A 23,328-nucleotide genomic window follows, 5' to 3' on the forward strand; every position below is an offset into this window, starting at 1 on the left:
GCCCCGCCCCGCGGCGGCGGCAACGCCCGGGCGGCGCCGGGAACGAGGAATGAGGAACAGCGACCGGCGGAGGGGGGATCGAGGAGTTTATTCGGGCTGAGGACAGAACAGGACAGAAGCCGCCGCGGTCACGGCCCGCGGGGGGGGGCAGCGAGCCCCGTTACTGCGAGGGTACAGCGAGCGCAGCAGGGGCTGCGGAGAGGCTCCCAGCAGCCCGGCTGCCAGCGCCCCCCCCACCCGCCCCCCAGTACAAATACTCCGTGTAGTGCTGTACAAAAGCTCTAAAGCAACATTTACCGACCCCTTCAGTACCCCAATGCTGCGAGAGGGCAGCTCCACAGCCTCACCCCCGCTCACCAGCTTGAAGAGAAAGTAAAAAACCCACCAAAAAACCCCAAAACAATCAGAAAATTAGGTCAAAATGGTTTCATCTTTGGATCCCTTTATTCCTGCGGCCTTCATTCATACACATACACAGACACAAATGACCAGGTTGCTATTCAGCATATCAAAAAGGTGTAACTAGTCATCCAGAATTGGCAAAAAGTCCAGACTATGTCATTTGTGACTTCGTGGTCTTAGAACCAGAACCTCACTGTCTCCAAGCTATGGTCTATCAAAATGCAAACAACTCCAAACACTAAGAATTCTTTAAATTGCTTATGCCTACAGGTATTACAACAAAGTTAACATCTCAAGAACTGACAGATGGAGACATAACTCGTGCCCTAGGCGAGTCACTAGCGCGTGAGCCTGGGCCATTATTAAAAAAAGTTAATATTTATCACTAAGTAAAATTAATTGCAAATTTCGACATAAGAAAATTTCTTCTCTCGTTATTTGAAAATACCTCCTTAATTTGGTCAAATCCTGTGATATGCCAGAAACTACAAAAATCAAATTCTTGCAAGAGAAGTGAAGAGTGAAGAGTGAACCATCCAGTTTCGTGTAATGGAAGAACATTTGCGAATTGTCATCATAGTCCAAATAGAAAAATCAAACATCTAAGCCTGAAAAGCTGCTAAAGGAAAAAAAAACCACAACTAATTCAGTGTTCTTCAGCATATCAACTTTTGCAATAACACAGTATGTTTGCCGACTTAAAAATGTTTATTCTTTAAAAAATTAGTTGCTTTTTATACAGCTATACAAAGTCTGTAATGTTTCTTTGGCAATGGGATATAATGGAATTTTACAACTATATAAAAAGTTTCCTTTGCCTAAGAAACAGTATTTACTGTGTGTACATATTCGACTGACAAAGCAAGTTTCCTACTGTCCAGCACCCTAGTTGATAAAAGTACAACTATCTCAAAAGGGATATTACAGGATTTCCAAAAAACAACCTTCAGTGGATCAAAACACTCACAGTATCGACGGCCTTCTGCATACAATTGTCCTTACAACTTGAAGCAATTATCAAATACAGTTTAGTAATAAGAAAAATCCTTTCAGTGATGAAAAAATACTTAAACTCCATCGAAGTACTGCTTTATAATTAACTATACATAAGAAATTACTTATCCTTCTGTCTCAAATATATTTAATGCTCACTGTTTTCAAAGATGGCCATTTTTCAAAAGTAACTGCATTACACCCCTTTGAAATTAAATAGTTAAATCCCAGTGCTGGTGACAAGTATACAGCAAATTAACTTCATTTGTTGCAGAGATCGAAACTAATTCTCTGGATCAAGAAGGTCTAGACGTTCCTGGGTTCAGCTGTCTTGCAGACTATGCAGCAACTTTGTTGTCTTTCTAGAAGGAACAACAGTAGAACATTAGAATTTATTTTGAAAAAAAAGTGGAAAAAACGTCACAAATGAATCTGGGCAACAGCACGGGGAGGTGGTGTGCGGTGATGGGTTCTTCCCACCTTCTGAAATCAGGAGCAAGATCTCCCTGGGCCATCGGGTTCACATCTGGCCACCACACCCTCAGCCTGGCACCCCCAGAGCAGCTCCACACTTTGACTAGAAGCATGGCACAAACCCTCGCTCTGTACACCACCTCCTACTCATGGAAGGCTGTGAAATTCTTTCATTCAGAAATGCAAATCTTTACTCTTCAACCCCTTATTTCAATTCACACTCAGCTAGCAAAACTGTATTTACATCACAGGACTGATTGTTGCAGACTACCAAAGGAGTTCTGAGGGGCAGTCCCAAACCTCGGGATGAAGGGAGGCTCCTCCCCTCCCTTTTTTAAAATTAAAAATATTTAAAGTCTTCAAACAGAGCACCACAGATTGTGTGTTGCAGAACTCTTCACTGCTCACACAGCAAACTACCAGTGGAAAGAGCTCTTCTGTCCCAGTCAGAATTGTAAAAGGTACAATTACTTCCACCAATCAGGTGAATTACATACTACTCATTCCAAACAGTATCCCACTACTACTGCTGTTCCTTAACGAGGCAGCATTCGAGCAGAATGTATGTACTTCACCCTGAGAAGAACGGCTCACACTGAAATTATGAAAAGATTTTTGGGTCTTTTTCAAGCAATTGAGCTCTGCTGGTGTACAAAGTCTGTATGATCAATGAGCTTCCATGAAGAGAACGTATGAAGTTTCCAAGACAATGGAAGTGCCTGAGATACCACGAGCAGAGAATAGGGAACTTCACAGGCTGTGGCTGACAACTAACTCGGTCCTTCCTCCAAATGGCTGGAAGGAAGAGTCGAGTTCTTTGACAGGGAACACAGAAACAGATGGCTCAAGAGTGTTATGAAAGCAACAAAGTGGGTAACTCCATAGTGAAGGAAGACTCTGCTTCTTAGCTATCACAGCTCTTGCAGAGCAAATTACTATGTCTATGCTGAAAGCAGAGATGATGATGAATACATGTCTGTACATCAGGTTACTTCAGTTAGCACCCTTACATGGTCACTGGTGCGTAACGCTTAAAGGAACTTTCAGCTTCATTCATATTTAACTGAAAAATGAAGCAGTGGTATTTATTTTATTCTTTTGAAACCACTTTATTAAGAGGGTTTTTTTCCTTCTGAAGCTGTTAGCCCTATTTCCCACAGTCCCTTTTTACTGAATGACCTACTGAAACAAGTCAGCCCTGCCTCAGCTGTCCCAACAGCTATTGGACACAAGTATGGAGAGGTGTGCAATGGGACCTCAGAGAGCTCAAATATTCTATTTTCTTTTTTGCAAAAGGTCAAATAACTTCCATTTTAGGGGTTATACAGGATCTTAGATGAGTTGGCACAAAGCCTGTAGAGAACAGAATTCTGAAGTTTGTTGCACACTAGAAGCAAATTCAGTTATCCTCTCTCAACCTTTAAGTTTATAATATTGCTTAGAAAATGCAATCTGCAGAACTACTACTTTTTCTTCTCTCTCCTCAGTTGCAGCTACAGAACAAATATTTAGGACATGTGAGGAAAGGCAACATTTGGACTGGGAAATTTCAGCATTGATGGACTTAATTAAGTAGCTCAGAGTATCTGCAAAACACTATTAAATACATTCTAGTTCAACATCAAATCTAAGAGCAGGTGTTTTTTTACCACCGCGTTCTAAGAGCAGTAGATCAGGTCACAGCAAGATCAAAGGTATCTTACCCTGTATTCAAAGTCAGCAAACTCCCTGCCACCACGACCTCCTCTGAATCCACCACGAAACCCTCGGGGGGCAGTGAAGCCACCTCTTCCGCCTCCTCGTCCTCTTCCACCTCGGAAGCCAATCCCCCCTCTGCCTCTGTACCCTCCACGGCCGCGATTGGGACGCAGTGGTATTCCGAAGGTCTCCGCATTTAATCTTCTTTCCTCAGCCCAGGTGGGTCGCCGTTCTCTGCCACACAAAAGGAACAAGGATTGTTTTAAAACACACTTCTGAAGGAAGACTGGATAGCTTAGAAACTCCAGAAAACCCATGAAATGATAAATGATTCACTAGTCACAGTGAAATCTCCAAATTCTCCCTTCTGCAAGAATCTAGATGTTTGTTGCAATTCATGTAATTCAATGAGAAGGGACGTGTTACAGCATCATGAATTACATATTTATAGTGCTGCACACACAGAGCATCCTATTAATAAATTAAAGCTGTCTGCAGTTTACAAGAAACAGAACGAATTTGCAGTTAGATATTATTCTGATCTAGCTTTAAAAAACAATAAACAACTCCCTTCCCCCTGTAATTCAAAATAGGTCAGCAATCCACATCATCTTATCTAATAAAAAGGCAACAGCAAAAGATAAGCTTTAATTTTCCTGAAATGCTATCTCCCACTCAAACAACACTATGGCCAAGACGATTATGTAACCTACTTATAAACCATTACCAATGCAGTCATCAGTGATTTAATTTTAAGTGGTAACTTAGTAGCAAACAAACATCCCACTTTTAAAAATCTAGAGTATGTATACTCAGTTCCGGAAGCATAGTTTAAAACATCTAAAAATGTCATCTTATTAATGCATTGCACTTGCCCATGAAGAAGTGTTGTGCTTTATAATCCTGTTATATTTTTGCCCACCACATGTGGGAATAAGCTTTACTCCCTTCCGCTTCAGAGCTGATTGCAGCCAGTAGTGCTGACACCACCTTATGACACAAACATGCATTAAGCAGACTAACAGGCTTCCCCTTGCAGGTCATACCTATTGTCATCACAGGAGATGTTATCAAAGAAGGATTTGGTTTTATCATAGTAGCAGTTGGGTCCAAGTGGATCTTCCTCATCTGCATTCCCTTCGCTATTTTGAGTATCAACACCCGAGTCGCCTTTGTCTTCCCCGTTTACAGGCTTCTCTGGTTTCTCGAGTTTATCTTCTGGAAAACAAAAGCAAGCAGAAGCCTTCCAGACCACCAAACTAAACAAAACAGCACTATTAACTTACTCCCAGACAGACAGACACAAACTATACCAAATGCTGAAAATTACAAAAACATCACCAAAATTTAATGTGAAAGTCAAATAATTTGACACAAGTTAGGATGTTTCGCTGCTGCTGTCTGGAGGTTCAATATCCTCTACAACCTCTGTGGGTTTACTAACCACAAACCCTGTGGCAGAATGGTTTTGACTAATACCTCAAGTCCAACTTACTGTTTTGACTGGTACTGAAAAAGCAGCTGATGATTCAACAGAACCAGCTATTATGATCTTCAAGGCTCTCTCATAAACCCTTACAGCTTAAATCTCACAATGCTGTGCACAAATGATAGCGAGCTCAACCTTTCTACAACACACACACAAATGACCACTGCCTCATGCAACATTCCTACAGCTCTTTATGGCTAACTTTCCCTTTCCTCGTCATTATTCAAAAAAACCCAGTATCAACACCAAACTCTCAACTCACTTAAAAATGATCCAGAAAAAGAGGCAAGCACCAGAGAACAAATGCTAAAGGATTCTACTAGTAGTTTTTCCTCTACACCGAAGTACTTATTCCTACCTTTTGTTTCCCAGCTTTTAGCCAATGGTTTACTAAAACAGGGAGCTCCCTGTTTTAACCTGCGACAATTTTGTTCAAAAATAGCAGCAGCAGTGTAACAAACAGGTGGCTGGTCACCATAGAACAAAGTAATTAAAACAGAAGCCTGGTAGAAAACAGAACTGAAGTGGTGGCAGTATGGATCTGAACTACTCCTGTAATTCTATGGAAAAGCACAAAAGCTAGAAGCTTCCTTAAAATGAAACGCTCATGCATCCTCCAGCTCATGGGTTTTGGGATTGCTTTTGATCTATTAACTGAAAACATAAAATACAGGTTTTCTTTTGTTGCGTGTTTTCCAGAACTCAAAAGTAAACTCACTCCTGGGACTTCTGCTCAACTCACCTGCATTTTTAACAGACAGACTTCTCAGAACATGATGTATGATACTGGCTAGTTAAAGTTCTTTCAAAACTCAAATATTGATTCAAGTATTATCTGAACAGATAATCCCAGTTTACTTATTTGTTTGGGTTTTTTTAATTGTCCTTTTAATGACTGCGAACAAGACTTGGTAGGATATACCTTTTAAAATCGTTCTCCCAGGTAGCATTAAACCATTAGGACAGTTTTTTCATGCTCAAAGCTAATGCAAAAATTGGTTTACCTTTTAGTTTAAGTTTATTATGAAATTCTCTATCAATTTCCTCCTTGTTGAATTGCGCATTTGCACTTTCAAAGTCAAAGTCCTTCTCAAACTTCATGGGACCATCCCTCCTAATACCAAATCTTCCTCGCCCCCCTCTGTGACCTCCACGGCCTCTCCGTGCTGCGGGTCCACCTGGAACTGAAGAGAGAGGTTCTGTTTGGTTTTGCTTTTCCTTTCAGGGCAGTGGTTTCTTGGGGAAGTTGGGTTGTATTTTTTTTGTTTTGTTTTTTTAATTTCTGGGCTAACAGGTTGGGACTTCATGCATCCTCTTCCTGTACTTCCACTGTTAAAAGTCCTGTCAGAGCACCTTGCAATTCCTAAATTGACTTGCGCTAATTATGGCAGTGACACAGATAGCACAGCAGTACCAAACTTGGGTCCTAAAGGACCTTCTGGAAGTCATGAAAAGCTATCTGGAGAACCGCTAAACTGTTGGTGGACTTTCAGTAATGTATTTTCATAGAAAGCTAACATTGTATTTAGAAATCCATGAATACTGCTTGGTTTTGCATTTTTATTATCACTTAATATAGCCAACATTGAAGAGAAAAATCTCTTCTGGTTGCTCTTGTTGTGCTTGTATTATTCTGACTCAATGTGAAGTTACTGTTACCCACAACTGTTTCACAATTATGTGAAAGCATTCTAAATACATAAATTCTTTATTACTGTGATCTGAACTGCAAGACTTCTGGATGTCAGAAACAAAGTCCTAGGACCTTGCAAACTATACACAATGCTGTATTTTAGCAGACTTTAGAAAAACTTAAATGAAGTCTGGAAATAATGATAGCTATTTCTCAAAACAAGATTTACCAATTTGTCGTTTGTTTTCATTTCTGAGCTCATTTTCTGATCTTGAAACCTTGTGTGCTTCAGCTAAAGTTGGAAATAAAAAAATCATTTGTTTATCCAATTAGGTATTTTTGATCATAGTTTTGTATATAGTTATACTGTTCAGATTTTTAAAAAATCCAAACTTGTAAGAGTAAACCAAAAGTTTAACTTCATAAAAGAAAGGAAAAAAAAAGAATATATATATGCTTGACTTTAAAAAGAAATATATATATTCCAGGTCTCTGCTGACCAGTCTACTAGTAATGGACAGCCAGAAAATTCCTACATGTTACCCCTTAAAAAGAGCACTTCCTATGTGTATTGAAGAAAGTAGGCTGTATGAAAACCACCCAAAGCTACCTCGCCTGTGCTCCTGACTCTCTAGCGATTTTTGGCTAGCAGACACCAAAGGTCTGGCTGGTACAGGACTCCTCCTCCCAACTGGTGCTGGAGTAGGCAAGTGGGCTGAAGCTGTTTGTACTGCTTGTTCCATGGTGGGGCTCCTTCTCAAATGATCTATCTGAGGGCTTGAACGACCTGCGAAAAACAAAACAAAACCAAAAACAGAACAGAGTTATTTCTCATCCACAAATCTGATTTACTGGTCCCAACCAATCTAGACTGATAGGTTATCTGCCTTACCAGTCAATACAGCTGTGTCCAAAGAAGAAATAAATATTTCTGCACCCTCAGATCCACTAATCCAGAATGAAGGATATTTAGCAATTCCCCTTCCCCCAGTCTAAAAGAAAAAAATGGGTAGGACAATTAATCCCTACCAACCCATCCATGATGTGCATTTAGCTGTGGAATGAAATTTTTTGATTGATTTGAGGTAAAAATATTCTTCCTGCCTCCCTGGAAAGCGAAGTGGAAAGTGAGTGCTCCCAAAGGCAGAGATACAGTTCCAATACTGAAATTTCATTTCATCTAGCGCACTCTGTTGTACAATCAGCACAAAAATAAATGAACAGCGATGGTTAGTGCCAGGCATAATGCAGATGAAGGGGCTACGAAAGCTTCCCAACAAAGTGCTGTTCATACACTTCAATTTGCAGCATGAGCGACTGGAGCCAGGAGCACGTTTAGAATGGAGACATTTGATCCGGCCAGGCAAGTTTATAAGGCCATACAGGTAAACCTAAGAAATCAGAGTAAGACTCAAGTCCCAGTAAAACAAAAAGGTTGTATCTCAAAAAACAAAAAAAGGAAAAAAAAACAAAAGAAGTCTAAACGCAACTCCTTCCCAAAGCAACTGCACTATACTTTGGATCTACAAAGATGATAAACGTTTTTAAAAGCGAACACACAGAAAAAACTTGCTGGTGCCTCACAGAAAGTTTCGTGGCAGAATGTATGTTCACCTGGAGCATGTGTCATATGTTAAGTCCAACAGCCATGTATGTTTTAATTGTACATACAGAAAACCACACTCCCCTTCAACAGAGAAACAGTAAAGGCTCAGAATACTTTTTCCCTCCTTTTTCCCTTCCACTACAACAACAAAGTAGAACCTACTTTTGGTAATCCAGTCAATCCTAGAAGGCAGCCCTAACTTGTACACAAGTGTTTTGTCTTTCAACACGACTGCATAGTCTCAAAACTAGCATTAGCAATGTATCTTAGCATACGCTTTTTACTTGCAGCAATAAAGAACGGACAAGCAGGCAAAAATCTCTTTTGGATTTTGAGAAGCAATCAACATATTTACACAAAAAAGCAAGGGTGAAGGTGTTCAACATTGAGTTTATTTTGCCACCTGAAAAGCATCAAGAGTCTCTTTTTTGCACCTGCTTTCAAATATTACGCACATCACCCATACAGTTTCTAGTCCTATTGAGCTGATCTAATTGTCACATCACTATCCCTACTGGCATCAAGGTCTGCTGTTAATATTACTTATATAAATACACATTAACAGGAAAATGCTGTTAGCAATGAAGATTTAAAAATTGTAGGCTGATTTCAGAATCCATTCAGTGTGAGGTACCTTCAGTTTTTCCACACTATCCATAAAACTAGATATTAAATTTCCATATGCGCCTACTTGCTAATGTTATTCAACCAAAGTAAGTCCTGCTCTCAATACAGATGACTTCAGGGTCAAAACAAACATGCTGCCAACAGTTGCCTATGCAGCACACCAAGGCGTAGAAAAACACATTTATCGAGTGTAATGTACTGAGTGTCTCAGTGCTTTCTGGTTTTACTACGAAGTGTATTCATGACAGAATTCAACTGGTTAGCATGTCTTGCAACCACCTAAATCACTGGGGCACAACTGGTCAAAAAAAAAGATGAAGCAGTTATTCAAAATTATTTACCTTGAGACATCTGTGTTTTTAGTGATCTTGCATCTGTTGTAAATGCAGAACCAACTGCAGTGCTTTGGGACATGTTAGCACTGCCTGAAGAGTCTGTTCCAAAAGATGTTAGAGAACCTCCTGCTTTGAAAGAAATAATATACTTATAAAACCTGGTTTAGGCTTCACAGGTTTGTTTTTTTAATTGGCACTAAATGATTAGTGAAGTCGTATTAGGCAGTTATTCTAGAATACATGTCTGCCATACATGGTAAGGTTAATGCAACGTATGCATTCGTACTAAGACACTTATACCTCAATGCTTTACTTTAAAAAAAGAGCATTGCTAACTTTATTATCACAAGTATTAGCACAGCATAGTCACAACAGCATCTTCCAGAGTTACTAGTACGTAATTTCACATCTTTCAAACAAAACCATGATTGCTGTATCTTATCAACTGATAATCGTTATGGCCAACTCTACAGCCTTCCTTTCACACAGCTAGCATTTTCAGTAGCACAAATAGCACTGTACTCAAAATACAGCAGTTTACATTCTTACATGAAAAACCTAGAAGGTAAAATAAGAAAATTTAAGAGAGGAATGAAAGCTGTTTGATGAGTCTTGGTGAACAGAAGCAATATAAAGTGGCAATGAACCCGTACAGCTCACAAATACGTCCAGCATGTACTTAATGTCAAGTTAAGATCTCATGATTAGCTGGAGGACTGTGCTGGCACATGGATTGCTGACTAATCCAAATACTTGGTTAAGGCACAAACCACCCAGTCAACTTGGGATACCAGATACCCACGGTACAGCTATGGGGTTTTTGTGGAGGAACAGCCTCTACCACTTGTGAAATATAGTGAATACATGATGAATGTAATTAAAATGTATGAAAAAGAATGAATTAATTAATACAGGAACCTTTCCCCACTCAACCCTCTGAGACAGGGCATTTAGTTCAGTCATAATTGCTTTGATTTGAGCTGCAAAGATTATGGAAAAGCTCATTACTTTTGAGCTGAACTGTGGGACTGATACTCTGTATTTGCCCCTAGGATAGTACGTTGATGGAATTATATGCACCAATTAGTGTCTGTGCACACACATACAACTTAACTTACAGGAAAATACCAAATAATAAAACTGAACCTACCAACTCCAACAGCACCGAACTGCTGTCCCACCAGCGGGCTTGGACTGAACTGACTGTAAGCAGGCATCCTGCCAAAAGGACCATAGGACCCCACAGACTGGAATGAAGATGTAGTTGAAGATCCTAATGAAGACTAAAGACAAAATACACTTACAGAAATTAGCATTTACATAAAAAGTAAGAAATCGTTCTGCAAGGCAATAGATGTGGAGTCTAAAACTCTACGTAAATTTTCCCTAGCACCATCATTGTGGCTAATATGTACAAAAGACCTTAACATTCATACAGTTATTTCTTTTAATATCAAGAAAGTATCTGCTGTAACACAGAAGCAAAGACAACACAAAAGTAATTACTCAGCACAAAAACTCAAACCAGACAACAGTTAATAGAAAACAATTTCACAGGTACATATGCAATTTAGGAACTACTTTTACCTTTTCAATACCAGAAACTTGTGAAAAAGTACCATAAAATTTTTTGCAATCTTTTCTCTAGAACCTCAGACACTGGATTCTGGCAAATCCAGACACAAGCTTTTGTTGGCAAACTTAGAAACATGTTGTATCTTTTCCCCTGAAGTTTCAAAAACTACACAAACAATGAATGACCCAAACATACGGGTGGGGTTACTACTATTGCTGGAGATCCCAGTAATGAAATTTCACAGCTCTCAACTAGCACTGACAGAAAGTTACATCAAATTTAGCAAAAGACCTTAGTGGATTGTAAGGGTACTTTGTAAGGAAGTATCATGAATTTTATCTTACAGAATAGTTAGGCCATTAAAAACAAACACATGGAACTACCAAGTTCCATTACAACCAAGAACTTGAACTTCCCTCTCAGAAGTGATTTTAAGGCATCTCACAAGCACAAAGCCAAAAAAGTTCAGAGATCAAATGTAACAGTCCATTTACTAAGAAATAACATATTAACCTTGAATGCTTCAAGTTGTAGGTTGCTTTCTCTTCAGCAACCAAGTAGTCTCTTTTCAAATAACTGCCCTTTAGTATGAAGCCTTTTAAAAAACACATCACTAGATTAAACACTTATAAAGTTATAGTCAGCAAAAGAAGTTGAACATTAAATACAAAAGAAAACAAAACTTAGGATTTGGGGAGGTTACTCAATTTGACTTACACAAAGTCAGATCTTTCTAAATAGTCTTGCCTACATGTCCTCCTAAGGCAAGCAACTTTTTAAAAAAAGCATCAAGGTCTACTAAAAACCCTTAGCTGTTTTTAAAAATCTGGCAGCTTTGATATACAGCGCACTGTGCTACAGAGATTTCAACCTTGATTTTCACAGTTAAAGAAATGATTCAAAAGAAGAAAAACTTTCACAGTTCTGTACATTGGGTAGCAAACTTTACAGCAACATTTAAATTTTTTAACACTCAGCTAGAGAGCACTTAAAGATGCCAGGTTATAGCTTCAGCAACAAACATCTAAAAACATGTTTTGACTTACCTGAACAATAGCAGGGTCCTGTGGCAAAGAACACTGAGGCTTTGGTGGCTCACAAACAGTTAGGTCTTTAATGTCACTGCCTCGGAATATAATGTACTCAAAGACTTCATCACGAGGTGGTATAGGTCTGTCAGTTGGTCTATCTTCTGTACCAAAGGAGCGAACTGCAAAATTGGGGAGAAAATAAATAAAATAAAACCACTCCACATTCAACAAAAATGTTTCAGACATACTGCAGAGACCAGCAGCTTTAAACAAAAGGAATAAAATTTTGTAGAGTAAAACACCCCCAAATTATTAAATAGACAGCATATTCTTTGTCATTATCAGCTGCTCAGACAGAAATAATTTGCCCTTATACATTTCAGCTAAACAAGCAGAAAGACACCTCTTCCATTCCTTACTGAGGTTTCACTTCTGCTGTCATTCACATGTTGAATATTTCAACTGTTTTGTGAGGATTAGGGGAAGCAGCAAAGCAGGTTTTTTTGCTGAACGTGTAACACTGTGGACCTTAAAGCAACAGAAACAACAACAAAGACTGGCAAGGAATCAAGGACTAAATGGGTTTATCTACTTCATAAACTGCACTTGCAAATCAGAAAAAAATGCTAATACCACTAGAAACTAGAATATTAAAAATTATTTCTCTAAAGCTTCAAGGTCTGAACCAAGTATCAATAAACCCAAGGAATTCTGAAGTGCATGTATACAGATACACAATTTTCACTGAGCAAAATGGATTCTCCTTGCTGACGCAAGTTTCATATGCTCTCTGTCAAATCAAGTAAGCTCACTGTGGCGTAACTATCCTGAGTAGCCCTGCAGTGTGCCACATACAAAGATACTACATTTATTTGTATGGACTTTGTTGAGTTACAATAGTCTTCAGGTGGCATGGTGATAAAGCTTATCATGATAAGCATTGCACTACATATAATCACTTTACTTTCACTACCTTCTCAAAAACATTTTCTCACTTTTGGGATTGTCAACTCCCAACACTTAGAACTGTGTAAGCAAAAGCTAAACAATTCATTGAAACCAGGAGACCAAAAAAAGTGACAATCACATTCTACTGAACATCAACTTGCAGCAGCTTGAACAATCTCTGTTAAATCTTTTCCTTTGCTCTAGCCTTTTATGACATTTTTGTTTGCTCTGTAGGGTATTACGTTATGCTGAGAAATATTTTGCTTTAATTTACCAGAACTAGTTTTCCCTCCATTTTCAGATGCATCAACAATTTGGAGACATCATTAGGCACTTATTTGCAGCCACAAAATCATTAGTCAAGAAAAGCAGAGCTTCCTGGAGAGCTGTATAAAATGATAGAGTCATTTCTCAGGCTGCACCAACCATCTTCCATCACTGTTGCTTCTTCTAGTACTGCACAAACAGAGCTTATCAGTTAAGTCTTACCCATCTTTTTGAGAAAGATAATTCAGGACTAAAGAGATGAACTCCACACTACACTGAAAAATAACATTAAGACATTACAATTATTTTGTTCATACTTACATCATCTACTGAGGCGAATTTAATCAACTTTTCTATTTCTTTGCATCTGAAAGCCTGTTCTGAATGGTACTATAAAACGTAAGCGCTGTAAAAAGGCACATCCTGGCAAGTGAATTTCAATCTTTGTTGTAAGATAAATGTCTTCTATTCTTCCTCTACATAAAAAGATATCTGCAGCTGAAGAATTTGCTGAAATTAGCTCTAAGTAATACACAATAGCTTAACAACATTATTAGTTGGTCATGTGCATTACTGCAGTTCATTCTGTTGCTTTTTATTTATCAGGCCTTTCTATTTCACTGCCTCCACCAAGGACCCAACTTCACTTCCTAGCCATCCTAGACTATTAGACAACTAGTGAATCAGTTTGGCTCTCCACTCCAACAAATGACCTACTGTCTTGAGAAGTATAACCAGGTGATTTTGTAATGGTTGTCTCTCCTACACTGAAATGGTTGCTCTAGTAGCCATTTTGTCGAAAAAAGGTACACAGAAACAGCCAGATTGTGATCAGCAAGTTACTGAAGCATTTTACTTTCTAGCTAAAGTGAAGGAGCTACATCGTAGCCACAACACAAAAAAGTGTAGTAAACTAGAGGATCACATCTCACCTTTACGTAGAAATAAAAAGCTGATGAACTATGGAAATAGTCTACTTTGAAGGTAATTCTTTTGACTCAGAGCCACGCTGCATGAGTACTTTACTTTTGACTGTTGATATTAATATCAACATCATAAGATACCTATAGGAGCAGTTTTAACACATAACAATTACAAAATATCAACAGAAAATATTTCACTACCAAAAATTAGACTTCACCTTTAAAAGATTCAGTTGTCTACGCAACTACATCAAAACACTGATATGGTTATCGGTGGTTTTGCAACAAAACACATCAAGAATAGATACTCTTGGGCTTTCCCCCCCAGTTGGTTTTAGTGCAACTTTCTGCAAAATATGACAATGTTGATCAATGAAGATTAGGTCTATTGGAGAAGGGTAAGCAGACCCCTCTGATTTGGGGTTCAACCTTCTTCTATCACTCCAAAGCAAGAAAAATAACCAAACTTGAATCTAATCTCCTTCCAAAACAAGGAAGCAGAACTGAATGTGTGACAATCTAAGAAAGTGGTTTGGAATAAATGCTGCTCGAAGTTTTTGCAGCGTCATCCCAACTAGGTCCTTCAGATAGTAGTATTAAGAGTCGCATCTTACTTGTAGTATTTTGCAAAGGGATGGATATCTTTACAGTTTCTTCTTTCCTAGCTTGGATTAGGATTTAACATAACCTGAGCTTGTTTAACATGTAATATGAAAGGTGGCCAGTACAATAGCATTTCAGAATGAAATAGCTTTTACCACAGTTTTGCGCAAACAGAAATACTAAGTTGCCAGAATCAAAAAGACAAGATCCTGGAGCAGCAGCAGTCTTAGAGCTTTATCCACCTCTGTCTGTTGGCGTATTTCCTCAGTTTACATCCTTCCTCCAGAACAAGGTGCAGTGGCTCATAAATAGCAAAATACTGAGAGGAAATGAAAACAAGCATGTGAATGATAACATTATCTTTTAATACTTTTCAGGACTATGGTAAATCCACTTGATCTTACCTTGTCAATTTAGGGTTTGGGGATTTTTTAATTATTTTTTTTTCCAAATGAGCTAAACTGACTTTCTGACTTGCAACCAAAACCACAACCATCACATGCTAAAAGCAATCTTATATGTTTTGTCAGTGTACATACACACATTTACATAGCTAGCTAAGAGGAAACTAACAGCAGTGAGCCTAACAGGATTAATATATGTGACTTTATGCCCAAGTAGTTCCACCAATTTCACATGTAAATTGTTGTAAGAAAATGTTTTTTATAGATTTTGCCTGAATTCAATGCTACAACTATACTTTAATGTATATTACTACATTATACTCCTACAGCATCCTAAGAAAAACATTGCAACTTTCATCAGTTAAAGTTTCAACAGTTACCACCTGTTGAATAACAGAAAAATACTGTGTTAGTCAGAAGCCAAGCTGTATGTTCTACTAGCAAAAGAGGACTCTGCTCCTATTTAATGTGAATTATTGCAAATACATAGTTCAGGCTCTGCATGTAGCACTGACACAACATTGCCACCTTACCTGGCATGTATGAGAGGCATGGCAACTAAAATGAGACCACCACAAAAGTAATTTCAATTGCAGTCTCTCTTCAAAACATCACAGCCTTTCCACTGTAAACATGTTCAGAAGCCTGCACACCATGTTACAGCAAAAGTATTAACATGAATGAGACAGCTTGTGGTGGGCTCATACCTTCAAAGCAATTAATCCAGTCTGCATTCCCTTACTAATAGCAGTGGTGAGTTAACAGGGAAATAGATACAAGGCATGTAGCCAGAAGGGGGCTTGCAGAAGAGGAATTTTTCTGCTGTGACACACTGCACAGGGTTGGTTTGGCACACATGCCCTAAACCTCAAGACATGGAATGGAGGGAGCGTGTCACTTAACTGATTAAAACATAACTTTGCAAAAGCTTGATAAAAATGTAACCCCTTCCTTTCCTGCTCCAACCTCGAACTACGCTCGAGTCTTCACAAGAATTTAACAGCCTTTTCTGACCCAGTACAGTTGATCTTATCCAGTCTACCTACAGTAAACATCCACGCCTCTAAATCAGTGCCTTGAAACAGAAAGATATAATGTATTACTTGCATGAAATACCACAGTATGTAAGATGGAGTGCAATCAGTCATGATTATTCTGTAAGTGCCCCCAGGCAGGGCAGCAATCACTGCACAGCAAGAAACTTTTACTCTTCATTCTGGCTTGCAAACACTCTATTCTAAAACTGTTTGGACTTAATGATATTTAAGAAATTAAGTATGAATTAGAAGTATGAAATAGAAGGACATTACAAGTTAATTTAACTTGAAACTGGAGAATAAAAGCGAGTGGGTTTTGGTTCCAAACACTAGCTCTGAAAAGCTGGCAATTTGAAGAAAATATAGGCACCAATAATATACAAAAATATGAAATAATTTTATAGCTTGCTGAATATTTGGAACCTGATATAGACAGGAATTTTCAGTGTTATTTAAGTAACAGTAAAAGGAGACATTGCTTTCCCTTATCAGCCTCTAACTTAGGATAAAAACACTACGCTCATTTAATTAGTTGCCATCTTCCTCTAAGACAGAGACAGGCCACTACTTTTGCTAGTGAAAGGATCAGAGCTTTGTAAGTAAAATGCTGATTAGAGAACTATAGGGAATTGCCCCTCAGCAACTGAGGGCTACAATCAGTACTTTGCTAGCATCCCAAGGAATTTTATTTCTAAAACCCCTGAAGACCTAAAATAAACCAAGACATTCCACATACACAACTTCATGAGATTGATCCTGGACTTCAGTTTAGCCTGCAGAAGTCCTACTGCTACGCAAGTCTAGCTATTCAAGAACAGATTCTATCTCTTTTGCACTGTGTCTCACAAAATTTCAGTGATTTCAGTCTGTAAATTAATAATAATAAGCCATCCTAACCTCAACCCAGGTAAGTCACATTAAGCCAGCTACACAACAGAGAGACTGAAAGCATCAAGTCATCATTTGGGGGTTTTTTTGGGCCTTTTTCTGGAAGAAAATTTGACATCTGTGGTAAAGATTCATGATAAACAGTTTGGTTTGACTTCTGGACTCACCACAGGAAGAGGAGATAACCAGTATCTGATCAACATATTTACAGCTACAGACAGTTCAGAAAGAAGATCTGCTTCTTTTACATACAGACCTGGCCATAATTAACCACACTTGTCACCTTATAAACACATGCTATTACCACATTCACATGACCTAGGCCTTCGCTTATTCAGAAACTTCAACACTCTAGAGTTGAACTTTTTAATTCATGAGCAGAGTGAACTGTTTCTCATTCTAATATGGTTGTTATCAGCTTCCAGACTAACCTCAAGTTTTTGGTTCCAACTGGCCTAGAAATACTGGTTTATTCTCTTCTGAATCATGACACTATATTACAAAATACATATTCTTCAGTTAACACAGCCAAGCATTTTATTAAAGCAAACCTAATGGCTTAGATTTACATTCCTGATGAGAGTTATGAGATTATTGCATTTCTAACTGTATTTTGATCTATCTTAACTATGCACACTTTAGCAGATATGCCATAACAAAACTTAACCACTCTTGAGAAGTCATAGAAAATTGGCTTGGTCAGCACTAAATTTGTCTAATTTAGGGCAAGACTATCACATGCTCCTCAAGGATGGGATTCCTGTCAGTGTTTCTCAACAAGCCTTAACAATCACAGCATGCAATGGGAATTTCTAAATATTTATTATTCATCATAGGGCTCATCTTTTTCCTCATATAAACAAACATTAGCTATTCTTTTTAAATAGATAATGTAATTCCAGCAAGGTAATTTAACCTAAAGGCAACTTGACAAATAATAAAAAAAAATTAAAAATAACATCATAAAAGCTAAATGCCTCATAAATGAACTGCATAAGCCGAGCACCAAGCCTAGTGTATTTCAAAGGATACATATAAGAATTCACAAAACAATTTATTTCTTAAATAATAACTGTGTGTGTGTCACAGGGAGGGAGGAAGTCCCTTGAAGTGACAAGGCACAAAACCATGAATTACTACAAAGGCCAATACACGATGAAAGCAAAAATCTACACTGTATCAACCCCACAAGCCAACTATTAAACACATCAACTACAAAAAACATAACAGCTTGTTATTATGCTAGAATGCTAAACCTTCCATATCAAACAGAAACTGAAGTACAGAATACTCTCAGTGTCAAATCTATAGTTTACACAAGGCACAATTCTTCCCCTTGCGTAATGACTGGGAAAATAATCTGCTTTACTTTTATACGCATTGAGATTACTTAGTAAGACTTTACAGAGTCAAGAAGCATAAGGTGAAATAACCACTGAGTCTCGCAGAATTTATTATGATTGCATTCCTAAGAACTGTTTTACTTGAATATTCGCTGCCACGACTAATATACTTGTGTTGGAAGTGCACTACCATGCGCAGTAAACAGCGGGGTCCTTCAGACGCCCGGTTTCAAAGATCCTCTTTTTCAGTCCCCAGTCTCTGACTCTCAGTAAGCACACCATATTCTCTGGCCAATACGTTATCATGGCAGTGTCTGTACTCAATTTCGGTTTATGCAGTGCCCTACAGCTACCTCTGAAATGAAGAGCTCACGATCAGCTCGCTTTGCCGATAAACGAGCACGCAAAGGATTCCCTGCAGACGGGAATTGTTCCCTAGCCCAGAATGCAGCAGAGTTCAGTCGTACGCGGCCCTGTATCCTATAGGTCTGGCACTCTTACAAGGCAAAGAAATCCTCTCTCCAGCCTTCCCTTCCTACTCCCTTTTACGCACTAACTCTGGACTACTTCCACCGCTAAGAGCTTCATACTATACTCATGACTCCTTTTAGCAGCCCCTAACTAGGTAACGCTCCTAGCTCCTTTTTGCGAGGGTCCCTCCGCAGCCGCTCTGGGCTTTCTGTACCCCTCCCCGAAACCGGGGAAGCAGCCCGCGCGGCGGGAGCAGGGGCCTCCACAGCGCCGCCGCTTTCCCTACCCCTCCCTCACTTCCACCTCCGCCGCGAAGCGTCGCGGGCCGCCCCAGCCCCGCCGCAGACGCTCCGTCGGGGAAGCTGACGGCAGAACGCGCCTCCGGCAGAAACCCGCGCGGGCTCTTACCAGAGCTCCGCCAAGCGCCCCCCCGCCCCCTCCACGCCGCCCCGCAGCTGCTGCTGGGCCCTCGCAGGCTGTAGGCCTCCCGTCGCACCCCGAGCCTCCTCGGCGCCACAGATGACTCTGCCGCGGTTCCAGATTCTTGCTCGATCCCCGACGGGCCCCAAACGGTCCCTAATGCCGCCGCACGTACCGCGGCCCCGCTCCCCGCCCCGAGGGGCTGCTGGGCCTCCAGGGCCCAGCCCTCTACTCCGCCAACTCCTTACCCTTGGCCAGCGCCACAGTGGAGTTTTCGGTGTCGATGGTATACAAGATCCCTTCATACCGGATCTCGGCCTTGGAGATAAGGCTGATCTTGCTCCCGATGTAGGGCGTCCCCCCGCTCATGGTGCTGGCTCCTCGGTCAGGGACACCCCCCGTCCTCCCCTGCCGAGCACTCCCGAAGCCGGGCACAAGCAACTAAACAAGCCCAGCTCAGAGTCGTAGTAGGCGCTCTACTCCTCCCGCTTCGAGCCCGACCTTCCGCCGATCCCCCAGCGACGGCTCTCCCCGCGCAGACTCCCTCAGCACACCCCGCACCAAAAGCGCCCTGAAGCTCCCAACATGGCCGCCGCCTTCATCTTCCCCCAGAATTGCCCCCCCTTCGCTCCAGCCCCGAAATGGATGCCGGGAATGGGGATGGTGTCGCGAGACGCAGAGGCCGAGGGCGGGGCACGCCGAGGGAGTAAGGCGGCCATTTGGGCCGCCTGGGAGACTCGTTCAAGCGATCCTCAACGTCGGCCCGTTCCCGCCTCGCGTGTGACGAGCAGCTTTCCCGGCAGCGGTTCGGCTGGTGGGACGAGTTGAGCTCGGCTGCGCCTCGTAGGTGGTTTCCCTGCCCGGCCTAAGAGTGGTGTGCGGGGCCGGAGCGGCACTGAGTCGGAGCCCCCGGTTCTCCCTGCCCGGGCTCCCGCCCAGCGCGCGGGAGTTTGAGCTCGCGCCTCGGAAACCGGCTCCTGCCGCAGCCCGCGAGCAGCGGGGAGTGTGGAGGGAGGTTTGGTGACGGGCGCTCTTCGGGAGAGAGTGGGAGAGAGAGAGAGAGGACCGGGCCACCTATAACCGAATGATAAATTCTCGCGGTCTGTAACGAGCGATTTAGACTCCAGTGCCGCGCAGAGCGGCAGAAGCCTGGGTGATGACGGCTGTTTAGTCCCTATCTCAAGGGGGATCCCCTTGTACTCGGGTACCTGGCAGCGTTGACATAGTTGGATCTTACCGAGCAACACAAGGTGACAACTGTGGAGGATGACGTCACTGAACTATTAATACTGAAAAACTACCCTCTTAGTACAAGGAAGCACCAAAAAAAATATATTGAGGTTGCATTTAACTTGTACATCTTACATAAAAAAAACAAATGAGGCTTCTTTCGGAGCCTTTGCCTGTTAAAGCACCATACTGCCTCAGGCCCCCCTCTTTATATTTGCAGCCTAGAAAATTACATGTAACAAAAACTAGCTTCTGGAAAGGGTGTTTAATAGCTGTTGTTGCAGCAACTAGATGTTAATAGATTCATCAAGTGTTTCGTTAAGGATTTTGAAACAATAGCAAGTCAGATTTTCTGGAAGGGCCTGCCTGTTTCTAAATAGGAGCCATACTAGACCTTTGTTAACTTTATGCCTGAGTTCAACTGAGTCATGGAGGACTTGAGCCCCCAGGGAGCTTTACTGCAATGTTCATACAGTGTGTTGGACTACTTGAAAGATCTGGAGCAAAGTTATGCAGTTAATGATTGTGCATACATGGCTGTATCAAGTCCGTGGCAGACCACTGTTGAAAATCAGCATTTGTAAGTTAGTTCAAAGTAAAGCCAGTGTTTAGAAAAATAATGAAAGATACTTATGTTCTGTCAGAAGGAAGGAGAGAGGGACTCTTCCTGACAAGGAGAGCTTGGTCTGTGGCTGCTTTTCAACCCTGGTAAAATAGCATGTTGGAGGAGGTGGAGACTGCAGTAACAGTCTAGAAGATCAGCTACAGTCTGTATTGCATAGTTTTCCTGCTCCTCCCTTGTTACAGCATATATACCAGCATCAGATGTGGATGAGGCTTGGAAAAGGAGAAAAAAAAAGCTTTGTGGGAGACTGCCCAGAAGATGGGACCCTGGCTGATGAAGAGAGAGGATCCAAGGGGAAGGAGGATGGAGAGTATCAGGGAAGCTTGTGGTACTGATGCAAGAGGACAGAGAAGGGGATTACCTTGAAATAACAACCACCTGTCCCAAAGACCCATGTGGCTTTGTTTCTGACCAGTGCCTATCTAAGTTTTCCCTCATCCACCTCTCTTAAAATTGTGGTTGAAGACTATAGAGTTAAGGTTTCAAGGTTGTGTGGTGGAACAGGAAATAGAAATGGATATTTCTTTGAGCTTGGGACAAAGTAGATGAGCACTTCAGGAGAGAATTCAAGTGGAAAACTCCCAGCATTTGCTTTTAGGTGTTAACACTTGCTAGCTTTTCTTCTTTTATTCATTCTGGCCAACTTCACCCTTTCAGAAGCTTTGCAACAGAAAGCTATCCCCTTGAAAAACATTTCAAGGGTTAAATGGGAACCTTGATGACAAATTTTCCCAAGTCTCTCTGCAAGTTTTGTCTAGGTGAACACAGACAAGTATTTACAATTATAATGAACTTCAGAACCAAAGCTCCTAACTTGCTATAAACCATATATAAAAAAGAAGTTCCACTGCAACTGAAATATGTGAAACTAAATTTAGACATTTCTAGAACAGGTGTTGGTTACTCTAGACATCTTTGTACTCTCCAGTTTGTGGAATTTATAATTTCTAATTCATACTTAAAATCAGCAGTATAGTGTAAAGTGAATTTTGATTATATATGCAAAGAGTTCTGTAAATTCATTTTAAGAAAGTATCTCAAACTTTTATGTAAACCTTTTAGAGACTATTTTAATCATGATTTTAAACTTAGAATAATTGAACTTTATATTTAACTGCACTGAAAGTGTGCATTGGAAATAAAGTATCACGTACTAGAAAAATAGCTTTCACTTCTTTAGGTGACAGAAAGATACTTGTCTATGTGATCTGTTAGTATTCCCCACAACTCAACATGGCAGTGGTACTTCTGTTATGTAGTGAGTTACTAAAGAAAAACTTAGGCTGGAAATAGGGCACAGGGTTTAACAGCATTGATAACAGCAACTTAGTAGCAAGTTTTAAAACCAACTTTCCTAATTCTCTATTTCAAACAAAAGTTAATTCAGGAAAGACTGTTTTAAGAGATCAGATGAGATGATCACAGTGGTCTCTTCGATTATTTATTTATTCTATACATATATAACTCCTAAAAATGAAAGACCAACAATTACATTCATAAACACTTTCTATAATGAAAAGCATGTAATTATTTGAAAAATATAATAAAAGAATGAATGCACAAGTTCACAGAGATTCTGTACTTTACTGAAAGTCTCATTCCCAATGTAAAAGCACAAGGCCAAAGCCAGTTTCATCAAGTTTATATACATTTTATATATGTCATCACTTCTTGACTTGAAAGGAGTCCCATGTGAACCAGTATACATCATGTTTTATTACATAAAATATTCTATTATACTTCCTTATTCTGTGTGTTTATATATATATATATAAAATGGTTCAATTAAGGAGAGGTGGGTGGGAAGAAACATGAATTCATGTTTTACAGATTACCCACCCACAAAGTACTTCAAAACTGTAATTAAAAGCAGGTAATTTTTTTTATGCTTTAAAACCTGTCTTATAAATCATGACTCACGATTTTCTCCTTCCGGTGGGAAGATTGCTCTTGCCTTCTAAACTTACAAAGCAATGAAGTTTTTCCTCCTGAGTGGTTTTTGTGGAGACACACAGTTTAATACTGTACTATATGAAAAAATTATACTAAAGCTTTTTTCATAGTCAAGAATAGTTGCAGAATCCTATGTCTAACTTCAAATTATCTTACAAAAACTGTGGGGATAGTGGTATGCAAGTGAAGTCCAGGACCAGGGCAATTAGGCATGGAATCTTCTCTAATAAAATTAATAAAATGTGGGACTCTCTAGCAAAGTAGTATTGGATAGATTTTGGTATTTTTCCAACCCAAATTAATATTATTTATTTTTGTGCAACAGCAAATTGACTAATAGTCTGCTAGGTTT

General features: G+C 40.1%; 1 protein-coding gene across 3 annotated transcripts; it reads right to left on the reverse strand.

The window, feature by feature from the left end:
- Nucleotides 1-422: 422 nt before the first annotated feature.
- On the reverse strand, nt 423-19,744 carry LSM14A (LSM14A mRNA processing body assembly factor). 3 transcript variants are annotated; one of them, XM_084270333.1, is made up of 10 exons: nt 19,417-19,744; nt 11,880-12,043; nt 10,408-10,540; nt 9,264-9,383; nt 7,300-7,476; nt 6,919-6,981; nt 6,061-6,240; nt 4,614-4,785; nt 3,573-3,801; nt 423-1,757 (listed from the first exon to the last, which is right to left on the reverse strand). In XM_084270333.1, exons 1-10 carry the CDS (start codon nt 19,535-19,537, stop codon nt 1,734-1,736), a joined length of 1,383 nt encoding a protein of 460 aa, XP_084126459.1. In that variant the 5' UTR covers nt 19,538-19,744; the 3' UTR covers nt 423-1,733. The 3 variants fall into 3 exon arrangements, with proteins under 3 accessions (XP_084126459.1, XP_084126458.1, XP_084126460.1); XM_084270332.1 differs by having other exon boundaries at nt 9,264-9,386; XM_084270334.1 differs by lacking the exon at nt 6,919-6,981 and having other exon boundaries at nt 9,264-9,386.
- Nucleotides 19,745-23,328: the final 3,584 nt, after the last annotated feature.

This window comes from Gallinula chloropus (genome assembly GCF_964237585.1).
Source record: "Gallinula chloropus genome assembly, chromosome: 13".
NCBI classification, from domain to species: Eukaryota; Metazoa; Chordata; class Aves; order Gruiformes; family Rallidae; genus Gallinula; species Gallinula chloropus.